At 36.5% G+C, this 25,121-nt stretch overlaps 1 protein-coding gene across 1 annotated transcript in view; it reads left to right on the top strand.

Moving 5' to 3' along the window:
- The window catches only part of DNAH7 (dynein axonemal heavy chain 7), a 208,265-nt gene that overhangs the window by 173,464 nt on the left and 9,680 nt on the right, over positions 1–25,121 (top strand). Inside the window, exons 56-62 of the mRNA XM_039844299.1 lie at positions 2,160–2,321; positions 4,495–4,695; positions 8,987–9,148; positions 15,268–15,453; positions 16,962–17,099; positions 20,693–20,923; positions 23,775–23,927. Coding sequence (XP_039700233.1) covers positions 2,160–2,321; positions 4,495–4,695; positions 8,987–9,148; positions 15,268–15,453; positions 16,962–17,099; positions 20,693–20,923; positions 23,775–23,927 — 1,233 coding nt within the window. The remainder of the gene's footprint in view (positions 1–2,159; positions 2,322–4,494; positions 4,696–8,986; positions 9,149–15,267; positions 15,454–16,961; positions 17,100–20,692; positions 20,924–23,774; positions 23,928–25,121) is intronic.

The following is a 25,121-nucleotide window of genomic DNA, read 5'->3' as shown; positions in this document are numbered from 1 at the left end:
GTGTGTATCAATTGCTTATACCTAAAATACGAAGGGGTGAGGAAAAGCTAAAAATTTATCACTCGGCCCTTGAAAGACTTGGGGGTCCAGAAGTTAACAGAGTCCCAAGAAATTGATACTTAAATGATATCAACTGATATTAAAAATAAATGATATTAAAAATAATTCCTTATCCAAATCATAAAGCCAGAATTTGGGCTTGCGGGGCACATTTGCTTTTCTTTTATTTTGTTGGAAAGGGGACTCCGTGACATAATTTGCAACAGTGTATGAGCTTGGGTCAATTTAATAGATTCAGTTCTGGACAATGAGCTTGTGTGTCTCTGACCTTGCTTCTTCTACCAGTCTCTAAAGGAGTACCTTCTTTGACTTTCCAGAACATTACATATTACAGTCACTTTACCAGGTTATATTCTAATATTTATATTTCTAGGCTTTAAAAGTTATTCAAATGAATTTACTGTAAATTTTTATATATCATACGGCATAGAACCAGAGAGTAGGGTGTAGGGGGTGGGGAGAAGAGGTAGATGGGGTAAAAGGGGTCAAATATGTGGTGACATTAAAAAATTAAAAAGAAAAGAAAGAGGAAGGAAGGGAAGGAAGGAAGAAGAAGGAAGGTGGAAGGAAGGAAGGAAGGAAGGAAGGAAGGAAGAAAAAGGTGGTTGGCATTTTTGAGTTAATATTTTTCTCATTTGGTCCAATTGAAATAACATTTTATGGCAATAGTACTGATATTTATAAAACCACCACCATCACTTTTATTGAATGCTTTTATATACTGTTGATTTTGCTATACACATTTCTATTTTCATTTTTACAGCAATCCTATGAGCAATCCTATGAGTTTATAGATAGAACTATTAAGCAAAGAGAGATTAAGTGGCTTCTCAAAGGTCATATAGCTAGTTGGTTAAAATACTCTTTACTAAACCAATTTATATTTAATACCCATTTTTTTGCATCAGATGTAATTCTTAGATACTAGGGGATTGATTGCATAGCACAGCACTCACCATTGATTAAAGAAGTGTGGGAGATGAGGTCTGAGATGTATTGAGGGACCAGTTTATGTAGGGCCTTTGTAGATTACTTTAAGGACTTCGAATAAGATAGGACAATGGTAGGGTTTTAAGCAATGAAGTGACATGATCTGATCTATAATGTATGAAGGTCGTTCTAGCTGGTGTGAGGAGAATTGATTCAAGTGGTGAAAATTGGAAGCAGGGCACTAAATAAAGAGGTTATCGTAAGGCCAGGAAGAGCAATGATAGGTAAGACTAGAGCAGAAGTGATGGAGATGGCTAGAATTACCCATTTTATGTGTGACTCTGTCCAAGTCAATGCGATCTTTTCAAACCTCGAGACTTCCCAGTTTTCTCCATTTTTCTTCCCACATTACACAGTGTATTCTCCGGCCCCTGTTAGGACTGCTCAATGCATTGTCTTTTCTTGCTGTCTCCACCTTTTCCAGAAACAGTAATATCTAGCTCTCTTTTGTTTTCTGCTATTTCTACCTGATAGTGTTCATAAGCCATGGACATTCAGACAGGGCTCAAGATGATACTTTTCCAAAGAGGCATTCAGGTGGTGACTGCCTTGGAAAGAAAGAACTCAGGTTGTCAGACCCTATGCAGATGAATCAGATTTAGTAGAAATGAATTCCAGGCAAACATTCCCACAGAATTCTTTAAAGAAACTTTTAAAATGGGAATTAGGGTGAATATTTTTTTTCCCTCTGAATTTTATGCAGTAGCCAAATTAGTTAAAATATAATTTTTCAAAGATCTGGAAGACATAGAACAAGCTCCTCTGTCTATTCAATTCTCTTTTCGGCTTTGGATTTGAGGAGTTGCTGCTTAACAATTGTACCCTTTCCTCTCCTACTCACGTTAAACGTCTTGTTAATTTCTTTTGCTATCCCTTAGCTTGACAATCAAAGACATTACAGAATTTTCCATGATTGTTTCCTACATAAATTGATTTGCTTTTTCTCTGAGCGTTTGTAGGATTCTTAATCAGTAAGAGTCTTTTAGGGCTGCATATAGTCAGACATTCGAAGGATACTACATAATTAAATTTTAATATATCTAATGTTAATATTTCTTTCAATAATAATATTGATTCTTTTTTCACATCTTTACTATTCTTGTACACAGGGATATGGGGGATCAAAACTTAGCTCTTTATCTCTTGGTCAAGGCCAAGGGCCCATAGCTATGAGGATGATCGAAAAAGCTGTCAAAGAAGGAACATGGGTTGTTCTTCAGAACTGTCACCTTGCCACCTCTTGGATGCCAACCCTCGAAAAAGTTTGTGAGGTAAAAATATAATTTTATTATTGTATTCACTGAATATAATTAGTAATATGCATACCATGTAAATAACTTATTCCCATTTTCTAATTTGCAGGGCTGCAGGTGAGTAACATGTCTCGATTATAAGAGGGATGGTCTGGCATGGGGAACTAAAGGGCTAGAGAAGAGCACACAGTCAGACATTGCCAGATCCCTCTGAATAGGGTCAAGGGCTCATTCAGAGAGTTGAAATATCCATAATCCAGAGGAGCAGCCCCAAAGATGAGTGCAAACCACAGAGTAGATAGAAACACTTTTTACAACAGTGGGCCAAAAACAATGAAGGATGCGTTTCAGGGTGAAGTTCATGTGGCCAGTCTAAACCAAAAGGCTTCAGGATGTAACTTTTCTTTAATTCACTTCTCACTCGCTTAGCCAGTGATCCTGCCCCAGAGGACCAATTTGAAACCAAAAAGGTACTCCACCCACCCTCTTTGCGCTAGGTCATGTTACTTACCTATTTTTGTAGGCGGAAATTCCAGGAAGAAAGCCCATTTAGCTCACCTGAGTAAACAGAAAAACTTGGTGCTTGATTTCAACAAATATAGAGAAAGTGTGTCCTCTGTAATTACCTGCGTCTCTAGCCCTCTCATAACTCAGAGTCTCTCAGGCTACTAAATAACCAAATTAATGATGTAACTCTCACTATCGAGACATTCGACTGAAACTTGAGGGAGGAGGTTGTATTTTTCTTTATGCCACTTGCCGCTAGGTTGTCTGTATCTCCCAATAGAGTGTAAGCACCATAAGGACAATGACTTTGCCTGTTTTGTTCTCTGCTTTATCTCCAGCACCTTGAATAGTGCCTGACCCATAAAAGACAATAAATATTTACTGAATTAGTGAGTGAATATTGCTTCACTGTTTAAAATCTTTCAGTAGCTTCTCATCGAACGCATGACAAAGCTCAATCATGGCCTGTAACACTCCTCTTCATTTGACATTTGTCTACCTCTCAGATTTCATCTTTGGCCACTTTCCATCTTGATGTCTATGCTCTAACCATTCGAACTTTCGTTTTCATGGTATAACATAGTTTCTCAAGTATATAGGTCATGATAATAGGTGTTATTTTTATCTAAAACATAATTTTCCTATTATTTACCTGACCAACCTCTACTCATCCTTTAGGCCTTATACTAGAGGTTTTATATTTGTGCCTGTTTCCTCATGGTTCCTCTGTCTCTTGGCCATGCTCATGACCTGTTGAATAGTATCATATATACCCATCAGAAAGTCATCTAAGAGAGAAAAACTGGTGAACTTGACTCAAAGTCCAGTGAGTCATGTTGCTTAAGTCACTGGGCAGCTGGTAGGAGAAAAAATGGTGCCCTCACCATGTACTAAAGAACATAGGCACCTATGCATTCTTCCTAATTCACCTCCACCCCTTTACCACATGAATGCTCAGAAACTTTTTTACTGATAGAGATTTGAAGCTTTAAAAACACAGCAACCACTTACATGGACAATTGGGGGAGGTAACAGTAGGGAGTGAGACTGAATAGCAAGCATGTTAAGGGCCCTTAATTATTGCTCATCTATGCAGCCTTCAGGACAGTGCTGAGTGTTCCACCATCTTTGATAGTGCAGGCTTGACTATCCCCTTAAACAAATATAGCCACTGGTGATATGTTTTCATGCTTCAGTATATACCAGTTCCTCTCAACTTTCAAAGTGCTCTTTTTTTTTTTTATCAGCCATGTTTGGTTTAATATTAACATATCTGAGTGTGTTGCTTATTCTCGCAACATGGCTATAGCAAAAAGAAGGGATTATTCTTAATCTTGCTCTAGGGCAGATAAATATTTCTGTATTTCAGCGACATCGAAGAAGATACAATCTTTTTTTTATTGTCTTATTGTGGCTAACTCTGAATTATGTAACATCTTTGTAAACTTTATAGTCATATGATTTAATTGTATCAAAGAGAATAACAACACTCTGGGACTTCTCAATGAAGTATGTTGTTTCCAGGGCAGAATCAAATTTTAAGGCTTTTTGCCTTAAATTGCAGCTATAAACTCTATTTTGTAAAAATGCTTCCTTCCACTTCCAGCCTATCCCAAACACATGTAATCTGAAGATTTCGCATTGATTTTATGTATCCTTTTGTATCCGATTTCTTTTCCTGCAGGAGTTAAGCCCAGAATCAACACACCCAGATTTCCGAATTTGGCTGACAAGTTATCCTTCTCCAAATTTCCCTGTGTCTGTACTGCAGAATGGAGTGAAAATGACCAATGAAGCACCGAAGGGTTTACGGGCTAATATCATTCGATCATACCTCATGGATCCGATCTCTGACCCTGAGTTCTTTGGCAGCTGCAAGAAGCCTGTTAGTAATGGCTAAGTCTTGTTACCTCAGCCCTCTGAAGCAATTCAAGAGGCCCCTGGTGATCATGGATGTGTGTGCTGAGTAAAACTACAAATTAAATAGGCCTCCTGCACTGCAGTGCATTTGGTTTTGATTACTGATTATTGACTGTGCTGAAGTCAATTTTATTAATATTTTATTTTAATTTTACTACCAGCCTCATTCCTGCTCAGCTGAGACCTTGTGGGATATCATTAATAATGTAGCTTTCTATTTAGAAAGTCAGCTGTAAGCCATTCCCAGTACAAATCTGCAAGGTTGGAGAATCTTGTTTCAAGATATTAACTGAGCCCTTTGCTATTTGGAGCCATATCTTTAAATTAAAATATAAAAATATTTCCTCCATATAACTATAATGAGAGCCAAAATGATTTTACTCCTTGATTGATGGGACTCATAAGGGTCTCTTTTAGCATCACCAGGCAGGCAGGGAAACCACCCACTGCTTTCATGATTAGAATTCTGTGTGTGAATGTCTGTGACCTAAAATTGTTTCACAGCGTTTTCCCATAATTAAAAATGGAAGCGTTTCTTTTTAAGAGGGGTTATGAACCTTGGTAAGTTTTTGCCATTAAAAAGCTCACACTCTTGATGTTGGAATATGTTTTAAGTACACATCAAAAGAAAACATTAAAAATAAAGAAGTACTTTCATTAAACAAAAGTCTTAGGTACTGAAAAATAAAAAGCATCTATATTTAAAACTAAGTCAAAGCTTATCTTAAGCTTCTAAGACTTGCTGTATGACTAGTTTTTGTATTGATTACTACCAGGACAGTGGTGAGGGCATTTCTGCACATAATAGCCAGGCAGAAGCCTTTTTGCAAAATTTTACTCCCTTTCTTCTAGATCCAAAGGTCTCTCCAGGGGTAGTCACGCATGTTGGAAATCTAGGCTTTTATGAACCACAGTCCAAACCAAAACCCAAATTTCCTCAAATACCAAAGCAGCACATCATAATTTTTCTGTTTTAATTTTTTATTTGGAAATAATTTTAAACTTACAGAAAAGTTGCAGGCATAAAAGGTGCATGAAGAACACCCCATACCCCGTGCCTATAGTCACTTTCTGTTACTATATAGTTAGAAATGTCACAGCCCTTAATTCCTAAATCAATACTCCAATATATGTTTCTTAAGAATAGAGGTACTATCTTATCCTGGTACAGTTGTTAGTTTAGTAAATCTAACAAGGATACACTATTGTATTTAATTGCCACTTACGTTCCCAACCTGTCCGTTGACTTAGTAAGGTTCATTATAGCACTGTCCCGTCCACTACAGGGCTGAACTAGGGCTAACTTGTACTTAGCTGCCATGTCACTTTGCCTCCTTTTATCTGGAACATTTCCTCAGTCCTTCTTTATTTTTTATGACATTGACATTTCTGAAAAATTCATCCCCCCCTCCTTTTTTTTAAAGAACATTTATCATTTTGGATTTGCTCGATATTTCCTCATAATTAGATTCAGGTTATACATTCTTGGCCAGAATACTATGCAGGTGATCTTGTGCTTCGGAGTATTTCATCGGGAAGCACATGATCCCCATTTATCTCTCATCGATGATACTAGTTTTGATCATCTGAATGAAATGTTGTCTTATTTCTTCACTGTATGATAACTGTTTTGCCCCTTGCAACTAAAACTTGGTCTGTGGGAACATATGTTAGGACCATGAAATATCCTGTTTCTCATTGAAATCTACCCTTGACCCAGCCTAGTAGCCATTGCTAATTCTTACCTGATCCACTCATTTCTAACATTAATCCTAACTCTAGATCTCCCTCCATATTTGACACTTGGCACTCTACTGTCAACAAAAGCCCTCCCTTCTTCCCCATTTATTTATCTATTATTGGTATCAACTAATAAATTTCTAAGGTTTCTTTTTTCCCCAGTAGTTTACAAATTATTATTAAGTCTTTTGCTCACATTGTTCCAGATTTGATTAGTGGGAATTCCTTCAAGACGGCTCCTCTGTACTTGTTATAGGTGCCATCATTTAAAAAAATTATAATAATAACAAATTTTAATTATCGTCCCTTGTACTTTCTAGCATAAGATGCTCCAGGCTCATCTGTACCCCAGTCCTGCAACCAGACATTTTTCTGAAGACTCCTGTTTCCTTTTTAGTAGGGAGTGGTGTAGAGACCAAGATCTAGGTGCTAGATGAACATGAACATATTGCTACTGCATTGTCTTTGGTTCTTGACCCTTTCAGTGGAGAGAGCTTAGAAATTATATATATATATATATATATACACACACACACACACACACACACACTTACACATACATGTGCATATATACAAATATATATACACACACATATACATGCATACAAACAAGTATGTGAGCACATATATACTCATATACATATTTTAGAAGTAATGAGTTCATCATATCAATACCTCCAATTTCACTCCATCTGTATTTGCATGTCCCTTCTTCTACAGTGAGAAACCTGGCTTCCACAACAACACACTTACTGATTTGCTTGATAATATGTCTGAAATAGTCCCAGAATTAGCATAGCATGCTTAATTTTCTCCCACTTCTCTGGTTAAATTTATGCTACTTTACTTTTGTCTTCCACTCTTCTTTCAATTTTATTGCACAGGGGAGACTTCCTCCTGCCTTTGGATAAAACCTTAGATAGTTTCATGGTTTTTCTGGTTATTATAAGGTAATAAAGAGACCTATAGTCATTTTAACTTGCAAAGCCAACCTTGATTCAGAAATCAGAAAGTATGATACAATATATCATACTTTCTGATTCAGAAATCAGAAAGTATGATACAATATATTAACACGTCAACTTTTATCAAAATGTAGGTGTCAACTCAGCAGTGTCTCACCTCAGACCTATAGTCAATGGGCTTCGCGCTGTTGGGGGAAGATGATGGAACTGTCATCTTTCTTTTTGTTTCTCTTGTCGGTGATAGCTGCTGATACTAACAGCTCATTTCGGAGTGTGTGCAGGGGCAAGGCAGGGAGAGCAGAAGTTCCTGCTCTGGGCTCCTTACTGATTGGAGCTCTCTGAACTTGGCACTTGCACTTGGGTTTAAAGCTGACTCTATTTCTTGTGAGTTCTCCCATGGGTTCTCCTTTGGCTGCCCTGCTGGTCTCCTCTGGCTGTAACCCTATCGTCCTTGGCAGTGCTTTTCCTTTAGCTGGCTGCTCCTGAGCATTTTTCCCCTCAGATTTTGGTTCTCCAGCATTATTTCATACAGGCCCCTCCTGTTGAGGTTTCCTCATCCCATGACACAAGTCTCTTGACCAGGAAACCTTTAAAATGACCCCTTTAAAACCTAGCTGACGTTCCTAGTCCCCCTCCCCATCGGCTCCTTGGACTCGCACTGGGGTGGCCCACCATCAGAGGCAGGGTGAGGATTTCTCTCTCACAGTTCACTATCTTGCGCCCTTAGACTGCCCTCCTCTTGAATTTTGCACTTTCCCACGCCACCCCAGCTGCAGGGAGTGTGCATCAGCTCTTTGAGTGGCATTATTAATTCTTTCTCACTAGCGTGGACTAAGGAGATAGACTTCGTACTCCCTTCTCCCTTGAGGGTGGGGGCAGCGGTTCTCCCAGCATAGCAGCTCTCTCTCCAAAGTAAACTGTTCACAAATCCTCTCTCAAGCTCTATGATGATCATTTTGCATTTACCTTGTAGAGGCTACAGATGATTCATATATTGCATCATACTTTCTGATTTCTGAATCAAGGCTCCCTTTGCAACTAAGAGTGACTGTAGGACTTTTTATTACCTGAGAATAACCAAAAAAGTCACTATCTTTTTTGGGGGGGCGGGGGGTGGGAGGGGTGCTGCCCAAAGTATCAGTCCAAAAGTCCTTCTTGTAGAAAAGTTCTTCTGCGTAATTGGTTTGAACCATCTCCGTTGAAACTTCTCCATGGTGATCTGGAACCACATATTGGAATCCATATTTCTCGCCTCATGATGCTTCAGCTGGAACCTCTAAAACCCTGTAAGGTAACATGAAATTAGATAAGCGTACTATACTTCCTAAAAACCCAGTGTACATAGCTATGCATGCCAACTGAACAGGTGTACAACGGGCATGTTTTTGCCTAAATAGACTGTAGAAACATAGTTAATTCTGTTTTAGTTAAACTTTAGGATGGATATTTTTATAAGCAAAAGTAATTAATTACTTTAATTTCAAAATATAGTCAATGTAATGCAATGTTAGAGGGAAAATAATGATGTGGTACCATTTCTTCTCATTATAGGAGGAATTCAGGAAATTACTTTATGGCCTCTGTTTCTTTCATGCTTTGGTACAAGAGAGACGGAAATTCGGACCCCTGGGGTGGAATATTCCTTATGAGTTTAATGAGACTGACCTGAGAATCAGTGTACAGCAACTCCACATGTTCCTGAACCAGTATGAGGTATCATAAAAATCACAGCAAGAACATTACCTATTTTGCTCGTTATCAGTTGTAAGCGTTTGTACAGTAAGCAGGGACTTCTGATTCCTACTCTTATAAAATGAATAGCAGAATAGTTCCCAACAGCTTATTAAGTAGCACTTTATTATAACAGGATATTATAACTGCTATCATAGGTAATTAGGATGTCAGTTTGTCTATTAGGAACCTATATTTCATCATTTATTTTGACACATAAACACCTATGGATTCTGAAAAGTGATCTATTGTACTTATTTAAAAAAATATTTGAGATTTGAGATCATAAATTAACCAGGCTCCAAAATGAAAACAAAACAAACCAACAGACTGCTTTCCTTCTGTTCTGGAACATGAGGGTTTTTTTTTAAGAAAAATGTCATTGTTCCACAGAGGAGGAGATGCTTGAGAGTTAAAGAATAAATAGATTTTCAAGTAGATAGTTGGAGAAGCAACAGTAAAAAGGTTTTTAAAAAGTGCAAATAATGTATACAAATACTGAATGATTATAATGTACACCTGAAACTAAAATACTGTTACACGTCAATTATACCTCAAATTTTTAAAAATGCAAATATGTGAAAAAGTTTGGTTGTCTGTAAGTGATTTGGAACATTCTTGTATCCATGCTAACTGACTTGGGAGTTATTCTATTGTTATTGGTGTGTTTTTAGGAGAATATTTACATTTTAGAAAGATCATTCTAGCAACCCAGGGGAGAGTAGATTAGAGGAACTTAAATGATAGACCAGTTTTAGATGATATGAGCTGAATTGTGTCCCCCACAAAAGATATGTTGAAGTTCCAGTCCATGATACCTCAGAATATGACCTCATTTGGGAATAGGTTGTTTCAGATGTAATTAGTTAAGCTAAGAGGAAGTCATACTACAGTAGAGTGGGTGTCAGAGAATACAATGGTGTCTTTTTAAGAAGAGAGAAATGTTGACACACACAGAGAAGACAGCCATGTGAAGAGGAAAGCAGTGATTGGAGTTATACTGCCATAAGCCGAGGAACACCTGGGGCTATTAGAAGCTAGTAGGGTCAAGGATAGGTCCTCCTACAAGCTTTGGAAGGAGTGTGGTCCTGTCAACACCTTGGTTTCAAAATACTAGCCTCCAGAACTATCAAACAATACATTTCTGTTGTTTTAAGTCACCTATCGGCAACCCTAGGAAACTAATAAAGGAGACCATCAGGATAACCCAGGCAAGAGATGATAAGAGTTTAAACTAAAGCATTTGAGCTAAGATGGGGAACATGGTAGAAATACAAAAGATATGCAGCGAAAAGGACTGAAAAGACTTAGATATTAAATGGTAAAGGAAGAGAGGGGGAAGTTTCAGTTGATGTCAGTTTTTTGTTCTAGATTGGTGGCTGTACCATTCATTAACCCAAGCAGGAAATAATACCAGGAATTAATAGTATATAACAGGTGCATTAGTGAAATGGGACTGGGGAGTGAAAAGTTGCTTCAGTCTCCTCCATTTTATACATCAAAGATGTCTAGGTGAGAATATCTAATAGGCTTTTGGCATATAGTTATAAAGGCCAAGAGAAGAGGGTGAGCACGAAATGGAGATTTGTGAATTGTTCGTCCTTGGAGAAGCCTGAGAACATCTGAGATTTTAAAGAGAGGCCTTGTAACATAAGAAGAGAACTAAAGAATGACTGTTGGTGAGCACTCAATGTCAATTGGAAGAGAGAGGACAGAAGGCATGGGAAGTGCAGACTGAACCACCATGGAAAAAAGCAGGAGAGAGCATGCTGAGTGAATAGGGACTATCAGGAGTTGTCCATCCTGTCATACACGGTAGAGAGAATTTCTAATGATGTACAAGACTGACTGAATTGATTTCTTGTATTAAATAACAGTTTAGTGTGCTTCTCATTCCTACAGCATAGTAATTATGTAACTTAACAAAACTGCTACTCTATTACGTATAATTCATCAAGAGTGAAAGAAAAGTTCTGGGAGAAATGTGAATTCACAATTCCCTTTGATATTATTAAGTGTAGTGTAATCCTTCTTCTAAAATGAACATTTTTTGTTGATCTAATGTTTTAACAAAGAAAGCAATCAGAATTAAACTCTCACATATACACACAATAAGCAAGAGAAGAAGGATGAGGAAATCAAATGAAAGAGGGGCATGCTCACTTCCCCTTGGAGATTAGAATGGGTTTTTGGTTGCAACAGGGATTAAAATCTCAGGATCTCCTAACTTGTACCAGAACATGCTCTTCTAGCTCCTACATAGGTCCAGTGGGTCAGCTGTGGCAATGGAACCAAATTTATATGGTCTAATTTACTGTGAGCAACTCCATGCCTTAGAAATATGACTTAGTAGGTACCTTCGAACCCAGCCAAGAATATATAAAGAGGAATAGCAAGCGGTTGGGAAAGTGATATCTATAAGCAAACCTCTGGCCTTCTAGATGAATCAAATACTAACAGGAACTTGAAGAAACAGAGATTTCACAAAAGTGGTCCCTGATATACAAGTGTTGGGACTGAAAAACACTCATCGAGCCCTGATGTCTAGTCAGGTGCTCGGAGTCCATGGAGCTGATATAAAGTGATGTGCTTTATAAAAATAAGAGACCAAAGAGTAGAGAAAACATTTGAAAAAGAAGCGGAATGAGGAACGATTATCTAATGGAGTCCTGTTTTCCATTCTCTGCCTGAATCAAAGTAATAGAACCACCACCCACCCAAACTATAAACTTTTGCTCAAAAAGAGAGTAATTTTGTCAAATCATGTGCCACTAGAATACATGGTGATTTTGTTTACTCTTGTATTCCCAGTATCTAAAACAGTATTTAATTTATAGTAAATGGCTCAGTTAGTGTCTTTTAATGAATAAATCATGATGAGTGGGAAGATTTTCAAGCTCTTAAAAACAAGAGTGGCAACAGAATGATACATAGAAATTAGGCAAAGTAATTGCAGCATTTTAAATGAATAGGAAATGGAAAACGTTTCAATAAATGATGATGGAATAATTAATTGGTTATTTGCTATTAGGAAAAAATTAACTTAGATTCATCATACTATATAATTCCCATTGAGTTAAAAGAGTAAATAGGAAAAATGAAACTGTAAAATAAAAAAGTATAAGATATATATATATATAATCTACTTGGCACATGGGCAATTGCTTTGTTGTTGTTCTTTTGGTGGGGGGTGGGCGTGTGTATAAGAGAGATTGAGAGCGGTGGGGAAGGGGGCCCACCCCTCGCTCTCACGGTAACTTTACCCCAAGGCAACCAGTTTCACAGCTGAGGGCATATCTGTCCAGATGTTTTCCTATGCACAAGTACCTATGCAAAATATACGCAAAAATTTTTCAAAAATCAAAAACAGAAGTATATTTGCATATTCATTTTCAGTTTGCTTTTTTCACTTTATATATATTGTGGACAACTTTCAAAATTGATATAGATCTTTATTTAATGACTGCTTACTCTGTATCTCCCCTTCGTTAACTATTCATATTTTATTTCCTTGTTATATTTTTGCTAATAAGAAATATCAAAGTGAATAACTTTGCATATAACTTTACATACGAGTTGTAGATGGAGCTCTGCTTCCATCTACCTCTCTCCTTGCCCATGGTCTCAGCCTTCTTATAACAACCCAGCAGGGAAGCAATCCCAGCAGCAAGCTGCTACTATATCTGTGACCCCAGTCAATGTACCTGGGCCTCTGGGGGAACACGTTCCCTAATTTAATTGGTTCTAGTTGTGATCAGGCTGCTGAGAGAAAAAAAAAAAAAATTTACCCATCAGCTCTCAGGGCCATGTTGGCAGGTTTATCCCCTTTCCATATAAACTCTCTCCCCTGCCAGAGCTCATCTTATGTCTGCCTCGTAAAGCTCTCCAGTGGCCAACTTCTCCACATGTTTCTCTACCCCATATACTGGCTATTTGATATGCATGTGAGTTTTCTTACTATGCTTCATTTTTATGAGGTGGGGACCTGTCAACAAGGCAAGCGCAAGTATTTCATGCATCTGATCCAACTCCTCTCACATTTGCAGTTGGGAGATCGTAATCGTGCTGGAATTCTCCTTTCTGGTTGTTTGTTTCTCCACAAGGTTTCAGTCATTGACACATGTTCTAAATTCACCACCTACAGTTGCAGTTCTACCAAATAACAAATTTCATAATTTCCAACTCCTAATTCAATGAGTTTCCCCTCTCTAATCACTACTACCTACTCTTTCCGAGTGCTATTATTTTTATTAAAGAGATTCCTCAAAGTGGGGCCACTGGAATGTAGGATTCGTATACTTTAACATTTTTTAAATTTTATTTTGTTATTAGTTTCAAGTATACAGTACATTGGTTAGACATTTATATGGTTTATAAAACAATTCCCCTAATTGCTCTTTCTCTCCTCTGGCTCTCCATCTAGCCATTACATTAATGCTAACTGCATTCCCTATGCCATGCTCCCCATCCCTGTGACCATCTATCAACTACTAATTTGTACTTCTTTAACCGTTCACTCCTTTCTCCCAACCCCCTAACCCCCCTCCCCTCTGGCCATCACCAGATTGACCTCTATAATTGCGAGTCTGTTTTTGATTAGTTTGTTCTTTTTGTTCCTTAGATTCTGCATATAGGTGAAATCATATGGTATTTATCTTTCTCTGATTTATTTCACTCAGCATAATAACTCCTAGGTCCATCCATGTCATTGCAAATGGTAGGATTTCATTCATTTTTATGGCTGAGTAATATTCCATTGTATATATGAACCAGAAATGCATATGGTAAACATTTAAAAAATGTCAATATCAGAAAAAACAAACTTAAAAAATAAAAATAATTTTATTGTTTAATCGTCAGTTTTTTCCCTTAAATGATAATGCTCAATTTTGTTGAGAGCAGTAAGAAATAGAATTCTCTACATTGCTGGTGGGTGTCTATTTATGCTTAGGATAAAAGAAATTACAAATGTAAAATATCAATATTTTTTTATTTATAAACATTTACAAATTCTGTATACAATAGACTGAAATAAAAAATCAAACTAACAGGAATAATATTTCCACAAATTTGATAAATAAAGGTAAATTTGTAAAACAGCTTAAACAAAGAAAGTAAAACTTTAATTGAAGAAAACGAGTAGGAGGGAGCACTTGAGATCTTGCTCCCTGGCATATGTCATCAGTCTGGCTCAAATAAACTCTTAAAAAATTCTCTACAGGTTAAAAAAAAAAAAAAGAGTAGGCGGCTAGTTCACAGAAGAACAAATGTTATTAAATATATGAAACAATTATGAACCTTACCAGTATTATAGAAATGCAAATTAGTATAGTATTAATTATTATTGGGCTATCAAATTAGCAAAGATCTTCAAACTGATTCCTACAATTAACTACAGTCTCTCAGAAAAGCAGTATGATGACATCGAACAATTGCCTTTTATAAGCTCCTTCCCTTTGACATAGTAATTTCCTTTTCAGGAATCTAGACTAAAAGATCATCAGAAATGTATATTTAATGAAAAATAATTTAAAACAGTAGAAAATTAAAGGCAACTGATGTATTCTATATTAGAAGGCAGATATTAAAATAGTACTTTCAAAGTTTTTTTATGAAATGGTAGAAGATATTTCAGGAGATTTGATGAAAATTTATATGCAAAATTGTATATACAGTGTGATTCCAATTGTCAAAACATATGGATATAAAAAAGCAGTGAAGGAAATTAATATCAACATCTCTGAATTATATTAGATTTGTTTTAAATGTCACTCAGCAGGGCAAAGTTTTCAAGGACAGCTATTTCATTTTGTGTCTGGCACATAGTAGATGGTCCATTAATGTTGTTTGAGTACTAAGTGAGTTTATAAGCTAATAAGAGTTCTGTTGTCTTCACTGACTGAATGGAAACGACAAACCACAAAATAAGAAAAAGACCCTGGGAAAAGTTGCAACAATTAACAGGGAAGTATATAAAAAGAAATTGCGTTAATGTGAACGTTCGTAAAATCTTTAATCATTTGAGCACACAAGAAACACAAATTTGTGTAAGGTGCCACTGAAAACTTAACTGATTGAGCAACTTGAGCTCTCAATTTTAGGAACTGCCTTACGAGGCTGTGCGGTACATGACCGGTGAATGCAATTATGGAGGCAGGGTGACGGACGACTGGGACCGGCGCACGCTGCGCAGCATTCTAAACAAATTCTTCAACAAAGAATTAGTTGAAAATCCAGACTATAAATTCGACTCAAGTGGCATCTATTTTGCCCCTCCTTCTGGTGATGTAAGTATGCCCTTCTAGAAAACGAATGCAGTAAAATATGACATTCCTCTGATACAGAAAACGGTGATTTTTCCAAAGGCCTTGTTTTTTGTTAACCATTATGTGTGCTTGCTTCAGTCTTGTAAGATCAGAGCAAATCCCATGAATAGAGTTAGTGCTTTCTTACTGGCTGTAATGTGAGGCCTATCGGCAATGTCCCTAACCCAAGAATAGCTACCTCAGTGACCTGATATTCTATTATCATGAATTCAGTCCTTTGGGTAAAAACCCTTTTTCTCCAATTAAAATGGAAATATATGTGAGAGGGGTTAAAAATAATATTAATAATAATAGTTGAAATTTATATCATGCTTGATTATTTACAAAGCACTTACGTGTAATTATGTCACGTAGAGCATCAAATTAACATTGGTATCATCATTCTATCCCTTTTACAAATGAGAAAGCAAGTTCACTAAAATCGAATGACTCATCTGAAGCCACGCAGATAGAAAGTGGCAGAGAGTCACAGACCTACCTGCCTCACAAGGCCAAAGTTCCCTTCTGCTATTTTTTTCCAGTCTTGTCTAGTGGAAGATGTGACCTTCAGATTATCACACAATAGGGCTTCCAGGGATTGCCAGAACAATCAGATTGGTTCTCATTTTTATTCCCAGAAGTCAAAAGGGCACATATTGAAAATTAAACACCTGGCCACATTCAACAGAGACAAGTAGCATAACCCCCCAACCCTAACCCCATCATTCACTAGGATTAATGCTAGCTGAGGACATATATCAATGGGATGAAGAGAAAAACTAGTCCCAGAGCCTAGGTCACTGATCGGGTGGAGCAAGTCAACTTGCGGAGTCATGGATCACAAGATCTTCAGTGATCAATTGTCAAAGGACCCATAACATGATCTTTACAGAAAAACCATCAAAGACCACCCCGATCACCATATACGCATTTGAATGTTTGTATATGATTATATGAGCATCAAGAAAGATATGGAATTTTGATAGAAGTCCATGTAAATAAAATATAAAACGTGTGTGCATATGCGTAAAATATACACATTGTTAATGATAGTTATCTCAGGATAATAAAATTTCAGATAACTTTTCTGAATTAGGTGTATTTACATAATAAGAGTAAAAAGAAAAATCAGAGTAGAGCAGAAAAAAATTTATTGTTATTGCAATGAATTAAGAACAGTCATCAGCAAAATGCAGCACAGAATGATTTCCCTAGAAGAAATTTCTAAATGAAGAGGCCAGTATATTCCTCTCTCTGCTTTAAAATCCATTTCAATTGAATGGTACATTTTTTTCTCTCTCTAAATGTGTTCATATCTTTTTTTTTTTAACCTTAGCCCAAGTTGAAAGAAAATGAAAGTATTCAGTGTCTAGTCTCACAGGCTCATCCACTCAATAACTTGAGTATTGAAAATCATCTCTTTTCAGTGAGAAAGTTCTACAGGATAATTGATTTCTAACCTCCTGACTCCCTGTTATTCATCTCTGCAGCACAAAAGCTATATCGAATACACAAAGACTCTGCCACTGACCCCAGCGCCAGAAATCTTTGGGATGAATGCCAATGCAGATATCACTAAAGATCAGTCAGAAACTCAACTGTTATTCGATAACATTCTTCTGACACAGGTTTGTGATCTGTACAGAGGCTGGCTTCTGAGGCCGGAGAGGAAGCTCCCTAAGCAGCATGTGCCAGCAGGGTAGAGGCCCACATACATAATTCTATCTGTTAAGGTGGAGAACCACTTTAAGGAAAGGAAAAATATATATACATACCTTAAATATGGATTTAAACAAAGTACATATATGTATGGGAGTTTGTTCATTAATCGGTTGACTTGGAAAGAATTTTGAATATCATTCTGCTGCTAGGAGATCTTTGAGTAACATTCTTTGAGTATCTCTGAAGATACTTTGATAGTATTTTGCTGAAAGTAGTTCCATTTTGCCTTTCTTGCATAAACCATGCCCAAATACATGACATATTATGTCCCTTTTTAATTTTTTTTTAAATGCAAGAAGAATATCAAAGATTCTTGGGAAGCCAGAATTTATCTGGAATTTTGTTTATTTTATTTTCTAGTCTCTTACTAATTTAAGAGCAACTTTTGAAATGACTTATCTTTATCAAATATTCCGGGACGTTTAATCTAGTTTACATAGAAATAGTTTCTTACACATTAGTATTTTACCAGATTACGTAATATTTAACGAATACAATTGCAGTAGTAAGTATAGAATGAATAGAAAAAGGTTTAAGAGAAAAATATGGTTGACTCTTGATGGACGTGCAGCTCCATTGGTGAAAGCATAAGGGTGAGGGCGGGCTGTAGGGTTAACTTCCAAGGCATCAGAATTCAGCATGCCATGGGCATGAGTCCATACAGTTAAGTGAATAATATTTAATCTTGTTTGTCTGTTAAGATCTTCTCTTGTATTTTTCTCCTTTTAGAAAATGCGCTAGGCCATTTGTTGGTTTATTTTTCATTCTTGAAAGCTAGTTAGTCCAAATGGCAAGAGGTCCCTTAGTGATTGAATGAAATTTTGACAGGTAAGGATGATTCTTCAGTCAAGCAAATCATCCCACTAACGGCTTTCTAGCCGATCTTTTTTATTTTTATGGAATCTTGGAGTAATAATGACAATAGTTAATATTATATTACGCTTACTGTATGCCAGCACTGTTCTCAGTACCTTATATATAACAGTAGAATCCTATGAAGTTGGGGCTAATTATTCTCACTGTGTAGCTAGACAACTGTGACACAGAAAGATTAAGTAGCTTACCCAAGGTCATCTAGTGCAATTTCAAGCCTTCAAGAACTCAAAGCCAAGCAGTCTGACTCTTACTAGGCTCCAGAATCTGTGTTCTGAACCACTATGCTGTACTCTCTATCTAGATTCTAAAGATGGGATGGGACCTAGATGACAGATAACTGGAGGTGCTGGGGGTGGTGGGGGGGAAAGATAGGAGAACCAAATTAGGAAGATAAAATGGTGTGCTATCATTAAGGAAAAGTACATGGAAGTGCTAGCTCTAATCTACTATAAGATAACATTTTCTCATAAAGCAAAAAGGTTAGAGACTATTTTTATGTCCATTTACATGTTAATAGCACTAAAATCAATTATTGCCTGAGCATAGATCTTTAGGAGCATTAGATGTAATATACAAGTCTGACGACAGGACATTAATAGTGTCTTGGCTTTATTTAAATATGGTGGGATGTGCCACATTACAGAATACATAAAACAGTGGGCTCATTCCAACAGAAAATGACTCAGAACCAAACAAATAAGTTTAAATACGCATGGGGTATCTTCTCAGTATGTAATTAAACAACCTCTTTCAATATCCTCACACTCAGATTGGCAAGTACAATTATAGTAATAGTTCACTGATTCCACATTTGGTTTACCACGATTCAGAGGCAAAGAGATGGACCAGAACTGCAGAGTTTGAAGAACAAGTTAATGATGACATTTATATTATGTATTTAACTAAAACACCTTTTAAAATTAGAAGGAGAGATATTGGAAGTTAAGAATGTTACTTTTGCAGAGCTCCTTTGCTTATCCTTAACTGCCAGATGTGACTCTTTGAATAAGAAAATTGTTTCAACTTAAAATATTATAACTAGAAATGAAAAGGTTAAACTCTGTGATGTCACCTTGAAAATGAATCCCACTTATGTTTATTTGTTTAATAAAAAGAAAATAACCCTTAGAAGCTTTCAAACAACATGTGTACAAACTTTATGGTAATGAAAAGAAAAAAGCTAAGTGAAACAATTATAAAATAACACCCTCTTGCTCTTAATTCTCCATATCAGTTGGATATTACTTTCAAAACATATCACCTCAATTATGTGGTTTTGGTTTATGAGAAATAGGTAAAGGGAATGTTTGTAATACAAAAAAATATTTTTCTTACATTTTTAAGGGCTATAGGCCTGGTATTTGATTTTTGTTTTTCTTGTTTTTTTTTTATTGGAGGTGCAGTTCTCGTTAGAAAGTAAGGATGTTTTTAATGAGTTTATAGTATCTTGTATGCACATCAGAATACAAATCAGTATATTAGCCTTTAAATGCAATGGAAATAGATATTTCATTAGTTTTGGCCAAATATTCATTATCTTCTTTGTTCTCTAATTTGTTTTATATATTGAGTTGTACACCCAGCACTTGGGATCATAATAAAGGATTACTGTAACAGCATGTCCTTTTGTTTCTAATATGTAATTATATTTTATATTTAATATTTTATTGTGCAACTGTATAGGATCTTATGGCGATATGTGATAATTGCATTAAAAATCTCACTAGAAACTTTAGTAAAAGTCGATATTTTTAGAATGGATCCAATATAAAAACCAGGAAATATAAAATCTGAAATAAGACTAAACAATTTCCTAGAACTGGAAAAATATGAGATGTATTTATTTATATTCTAATAGTGCTTGTTCTCTCTCAACGGACACCCTTATGTGCCTGCGCGCGCACAGGCGCACGCGTGCGCGCACACACACACACACACACACACACACACACACACATTCATTTATTCTTAGAATTTAAAGAGTTTTTCCAGGAAATATAGATTCATTTACACAGTGCCACTACAAACATAAAAGTAAAAATTGAAATGAAATTCCCCTTCCTTGCTTTCAACATGAATCACAAAAGTCTGCCTCTTCTCCATATCTCTTCCAAATGCTTAGAGGAGATGAGCTTAGTTTCTTTGCCCTCCTGGTTCAAGGAGAAAACTATATCTCTGCTTTTGGCAACCAATAGGTACCAGAGTTATTATATTTTGTGGCAAGCTTTCTCAAAGCAAGATCAGATTTCCTCCTCTTGAGTTTTCATACCCATCCTCACTTGGCCACCCCACTAACGTAAATGCCTTTTCTCCCTCTATCGGCAGTATCCACTTCACCCCACCCCCATCCCCAGGTGGCACAATGTGAAGCTTATTTGCTTCCTTCATATCCTCTTTCACCTCTGAACACTGTACATGCCCTTCTTCCTCCTCGCTAACATTTGTTTTCTCCTGAAACCCCACCCCCATGCCCGTTATCGTCACTTCAATAAACCTCTTGTAAAGAAGAAGCAGAGATAAAATAGCAGAACAGTACTCCTAAAATTTACCTTAGAAATTTTCCTATCCAACAATTCTTAGACCTTTATGAAGATTTCTGATTAACAGTTTGGATTCTTTACAGTCTCGTTCAGCAGATGCTGGTGCAAAATCATCGGATGAAGTAGTAAATGAGGTCACTGGTGACATCTTGGGTAAACTTCCAAACAACTTTGACATTGAGGCTGCAATGAGGAGATACCCAACAACTTACACTCAGAGCATGAACACTGTGCTTGTCCAAGAGATGGGACGGTTCAATAAATTGTTGCATACCATAAGAGAATCATGCATTAACATTCAAAAAGCAATCAAGGTAAGGAGAAATACACCAAAGGAAAATCATTATACTAAACATTTATTTACTCAGCAAATATTTATTGGGCACAGATTCTATGCAAACATTGTTCTTAGTTCTGGGGATAAGAAAAAAAAAATCCCTGGCCTTGAAGAGCATATAGATTTTTGGGGGTGGCAGTCAATAAACAGGTGAATAAGTATACAATATGTTAGATAACAATAATTTGCTGGATAGGATACATGCTAAGAAGACACAAAGTGTTAAAGAGTAAGAAAGACAAAGCCTCTGCCCATATAGAGCTTGTTTTAGTAAGGAAGACAAGCAATTTAAAAAGTAAACAAGTAAATTATATAATATATGTATGTATAAAAATATATAATGTAAGAGGAAAGTGATAAGTTCTAAGGAAAAAAAATAAAACAAGATGAGGGGTAGAGAATGATGGGTGGAAAATTTTTCAGTCATTTTGGGTTAGGCTTCTCTGAGGAACTGAACTTGAGCAGAGGCCTGGTATGAAGGGCAAGCTGTGAGATGTGTGGACAGAGAGTATAGCAAGTGCAAAGGCTGAGAGAGGAACAAGCTTGGCATGGTCCAGATGTGGCCAGAGTGGACTGAGCCCAAGGGACATGGTAGAACAGAGAGGAAGCCATGGCTTCATGATGGCCTTGTCAGCCATGGTTAGGATTTTGAATTTTATTCTAACTTATAAATATAGAGGGAAGCCATCAGAGGATTTTAAGCAATGAAGTGAAATGATCTATTTTGTGTTTTTAAAAGTTCACTCTGGCCACTGCAGAAAGGATGTAAGGGAGCACGAGTGTGGACAGTGAGCAACCACATGATTGAAATAGTGCGGCTGAGTGTGTTTCTTGTAGTAGCATTGGTGGGAGAGAAAAATGGCTGCATATGAATCATTGAAAGAGGAGCCTACTAGGCTGGCTGTAGTGTAATCTGTCTGGGCTGTTAGGCTAAGAAGCATCCAGTACCATGTGTTTCTCTTTGACCTGGTTCTTCCTGTATCCTTCCTGGAAGATAAAGGCTTGGCCTCCTGCACTCTGGGAACTAAAAGGAAAAAAAGGCTTCAGGGATCTCAGCATCCAACAAACATATATTCACTTAATTCCAGATTTCAGTATGGCAGTTCTGACCCCAACTGAACCTGTTATACCTCACTCAGGGACTTCTTCCCTCCCCCCCGCCCCCAGGTCTCATTCAAGGTAGGTGATGTGCAGTTTTGTGGGAGAAGACCTAGGAGTTTGCATTTTAAACTGGGTTTCAACAATCTTTTTTTATTTAGCTGCCCTCCTCTCCTCACTTTCACCTAGGGCCATCAAGTCCAAGTATTTGGGGGTATTCTGCAATATATACCTAGTTCGTTCTTAGCTTTGCCCTCTGCCAGATTAGTATTGGGTTTCTCCTGACTACCATGTCAACTACCAATTGTCCAGATTCTTTCTATCTCCCGAAATTGTATCGTCATTGTACCAGTCCTTATTTTTTCTGTACTTGTGGGCTTAAGCTTTTAAAAAATAAATTTATTTACTGTTGTTTTAGTGGGTTTAAGAAAGGAGGCAAATGAAACATAGGTGATGAATCCATGAAATTTACTTTGAAAAATTCTCCATATGATAGTTGGAATAATATTGTCAATGATAGAAAAAACAGAAATGATGACAGCAACTGGCCCATAGCAAGATAAAATAGACAGGAATTTTCAAGGGCCTCAGAGTTTGGACATCTGTCTGTTAGTGATTCAAAATAGGTGAGATCAATTAAACTTCATAATTGCAATCTAAGATATTTTAACTTTTCAAAGCACTTTATATCATTTTTCTAAACTTGTATTCGTCAAACTCCTTTTAAAAAGGCAGGACAGAAATATATTAGTTATCCAATTAATAGATAGATAAACTAAGGCATAGTTAGGCTGTGATTTAATAGTAGTGAGTAGCCAAGTATTGATTAAGAAGATTTTCTAGGATGGGCAAAATGAGTGAAGGGAGTCAAAATGTACAAATGTCCAGCTATAAAATAGAATTGAACAACATGAGTTTGAACTGCACAGGTCTACTTAAATGCAGATTTTTTAAATGGGTTGTTCAAAAATCAATTGTATTTTCTTTTATTTTTTTTATTGTTTTACTTTTAATTAATTTTCATTATGGTGACATGGGTTAACAAAATCCAGTAAGTTTCAGATATACAGTTTAACAGTACCTGTATATTGTGTTATGTGTTCACCATCCATAGTTAGATTTCTTTCAATTGTGGTTGGGAATTCGTGGATGCAGATAGCCAACTTAAGTAATATGCAGATTTGACTATAAGGGTGGTGGGCACCCTAACCCCCATGTTGTTCAATGGTCAACTTTAAGTAAGTCCTGGGGATATAATGTACAGCATGGCACGATAGTTAACAATACTGTATTGCATATTTGAGAACTGCTAAGAAAGTAGATCTTAAAAGTCCTCATCACAAGAAAAAAATTTTTGTAACTGTATAGCGATGGATATTAACTAGACTTATTGTGGTGATCATTTCACAGTATGTACAAACATTGAATCATTATGTTGTACACCTGAAACTAATATGATGTTATATGTCAATTATACCTCAATTAAAAAATTTCCCATAAAGTTTAATTAGATTGAATTTTTAAATATTTTTTCAGGAATAGTTTGAAGACTCTATGACTTAGTTGTGCACAAAAGAAAGTTACTTTCTCTCTCTTTTTTTTTTTTTGCTATATGACTTGACCTTAAATAATCACAATTGTAAACAAAGGATAATTATAAAGAAGGTATTTAAGAGGGGCTTGTCCAAAATCTATACTATCCTGTTAACCGAAGGTTAAATGTGTTTCAGGGTCTTGTAGTGATGTCTACAGATCTTGAAGAAGTGGTTAGCAGCATTCTGAATGTGAAAATTCCAGGAATGTGGATGGGTAAATCATACCCAAGCCTTAAACCACTTGGGAGCTATGTGAACGACTTCCTTGCAAGACTAAAATTCTTGCAGGTGAGTTCCTCTAAATGCACATATTTAAGTTTCTTCTGATTTCATTTTCTTCACCATGATACCTAATGTGAAAATAATACTCTCTAGTTTTCCTGTGCAAACCAGGCACAAATAACCACTACTCAGTATTGCAAATAATTTATGTAACAGTTATACCGAATTGTCAAAATACTAGTATTAGAAGTAGAAAATCAGGAAGCTCCTTTGGGAGCCAGCATTCATGTTCAGTGAAGTTAGACATTCAAGTCAATGACATTTGAAGAGAGAAAACAACTGGCTATGTTGATTTTTCCATTAAATATTTAGCGTCAAAATAGATCCCTAGAGCAGAGCATCTTAGAAAGACAGTCAAGTTACAAGCTAGGAGCATTATTTCCTCCTTGTCCAGCATTTTTCCAGGACATTATATCACTAGATTGCTGGTTTAGCCCAAGACAGTAATAACCTTATGGCTACTTGTCCTGGAAATGTTGGGTGGGCAGAAGTCTACCTCCTAATTATCTGGCAATACAGGTGCTTAACTCTGGTTCTTACTAATAACTGTATTCATTAGAAGTATTAATTAATGTCCAAGATATTGTATATAATGCATCAAAAACTACCTGTGAAAAACATTTCTGCAGGGGTAAAATGACTAAACTTCCCTTCCATAGTACAGGCCTGCTGCTGTCCTAGAGTTGATGCAAAAGCATTAAGATTGTTCTTGAAAAATGAATGTTCCACCTTGAACTCTAATAGGGAAAAGTTCTTCAAATTTGTTTCTTCGGCTTGACTTCTGTAAATTACTATCTAGTTAAAGTCAATATTCAACTAACTTATTATAATATATGAACAGAATATCCAGGTATCTTGATATTTATAAATATCTTAAGCTCTCATTATCCTGTTTCTTCTGGGAGTTCCATGTACAATATTGTGTTTCCAAATGTTGGATTTCATTGTATTTTGGTAAAATAGGAAGGAAAACTTCCAAAGGAATATTGTACTGGGTACTTATGACTAGAGAGAAAAAAATAGTAAAAAAGAAAAATTTTACCATCTGACCAGACTTTCTAAAGATCTTCTCTTCTATTCAACTATGTAACAGCTTATGCAATAATATATATTAGACATTCACTATTGCATGGAGCTTTTCTGAAGGAATCCTGGGGTAAGTCTAAAACAGACATTTACATCTGCATTCATGCGATGGAC

The sequence above is a fragment of the Pteropus medius genome, unplaced genomic scaffold (genome assembly GCF_902729225.1).
Source record: "Pteropus medius unplaced genomic scaffold, Ma_sr-lr_union100, whole genome shotgun sequence".
In the NCBI taxonomy this organism is placed as follows: Eukaryota; Metazoa; Chordata; class Mammalia; order Chiroptera; family Pteropodidae; genus Pteropus; species Pteropus medius.
The sequence above is the reverse complement of the archived record's forward strand: the minus strand, read 5'-3'. Positions and strand labels throughout refer to the sequence as shown.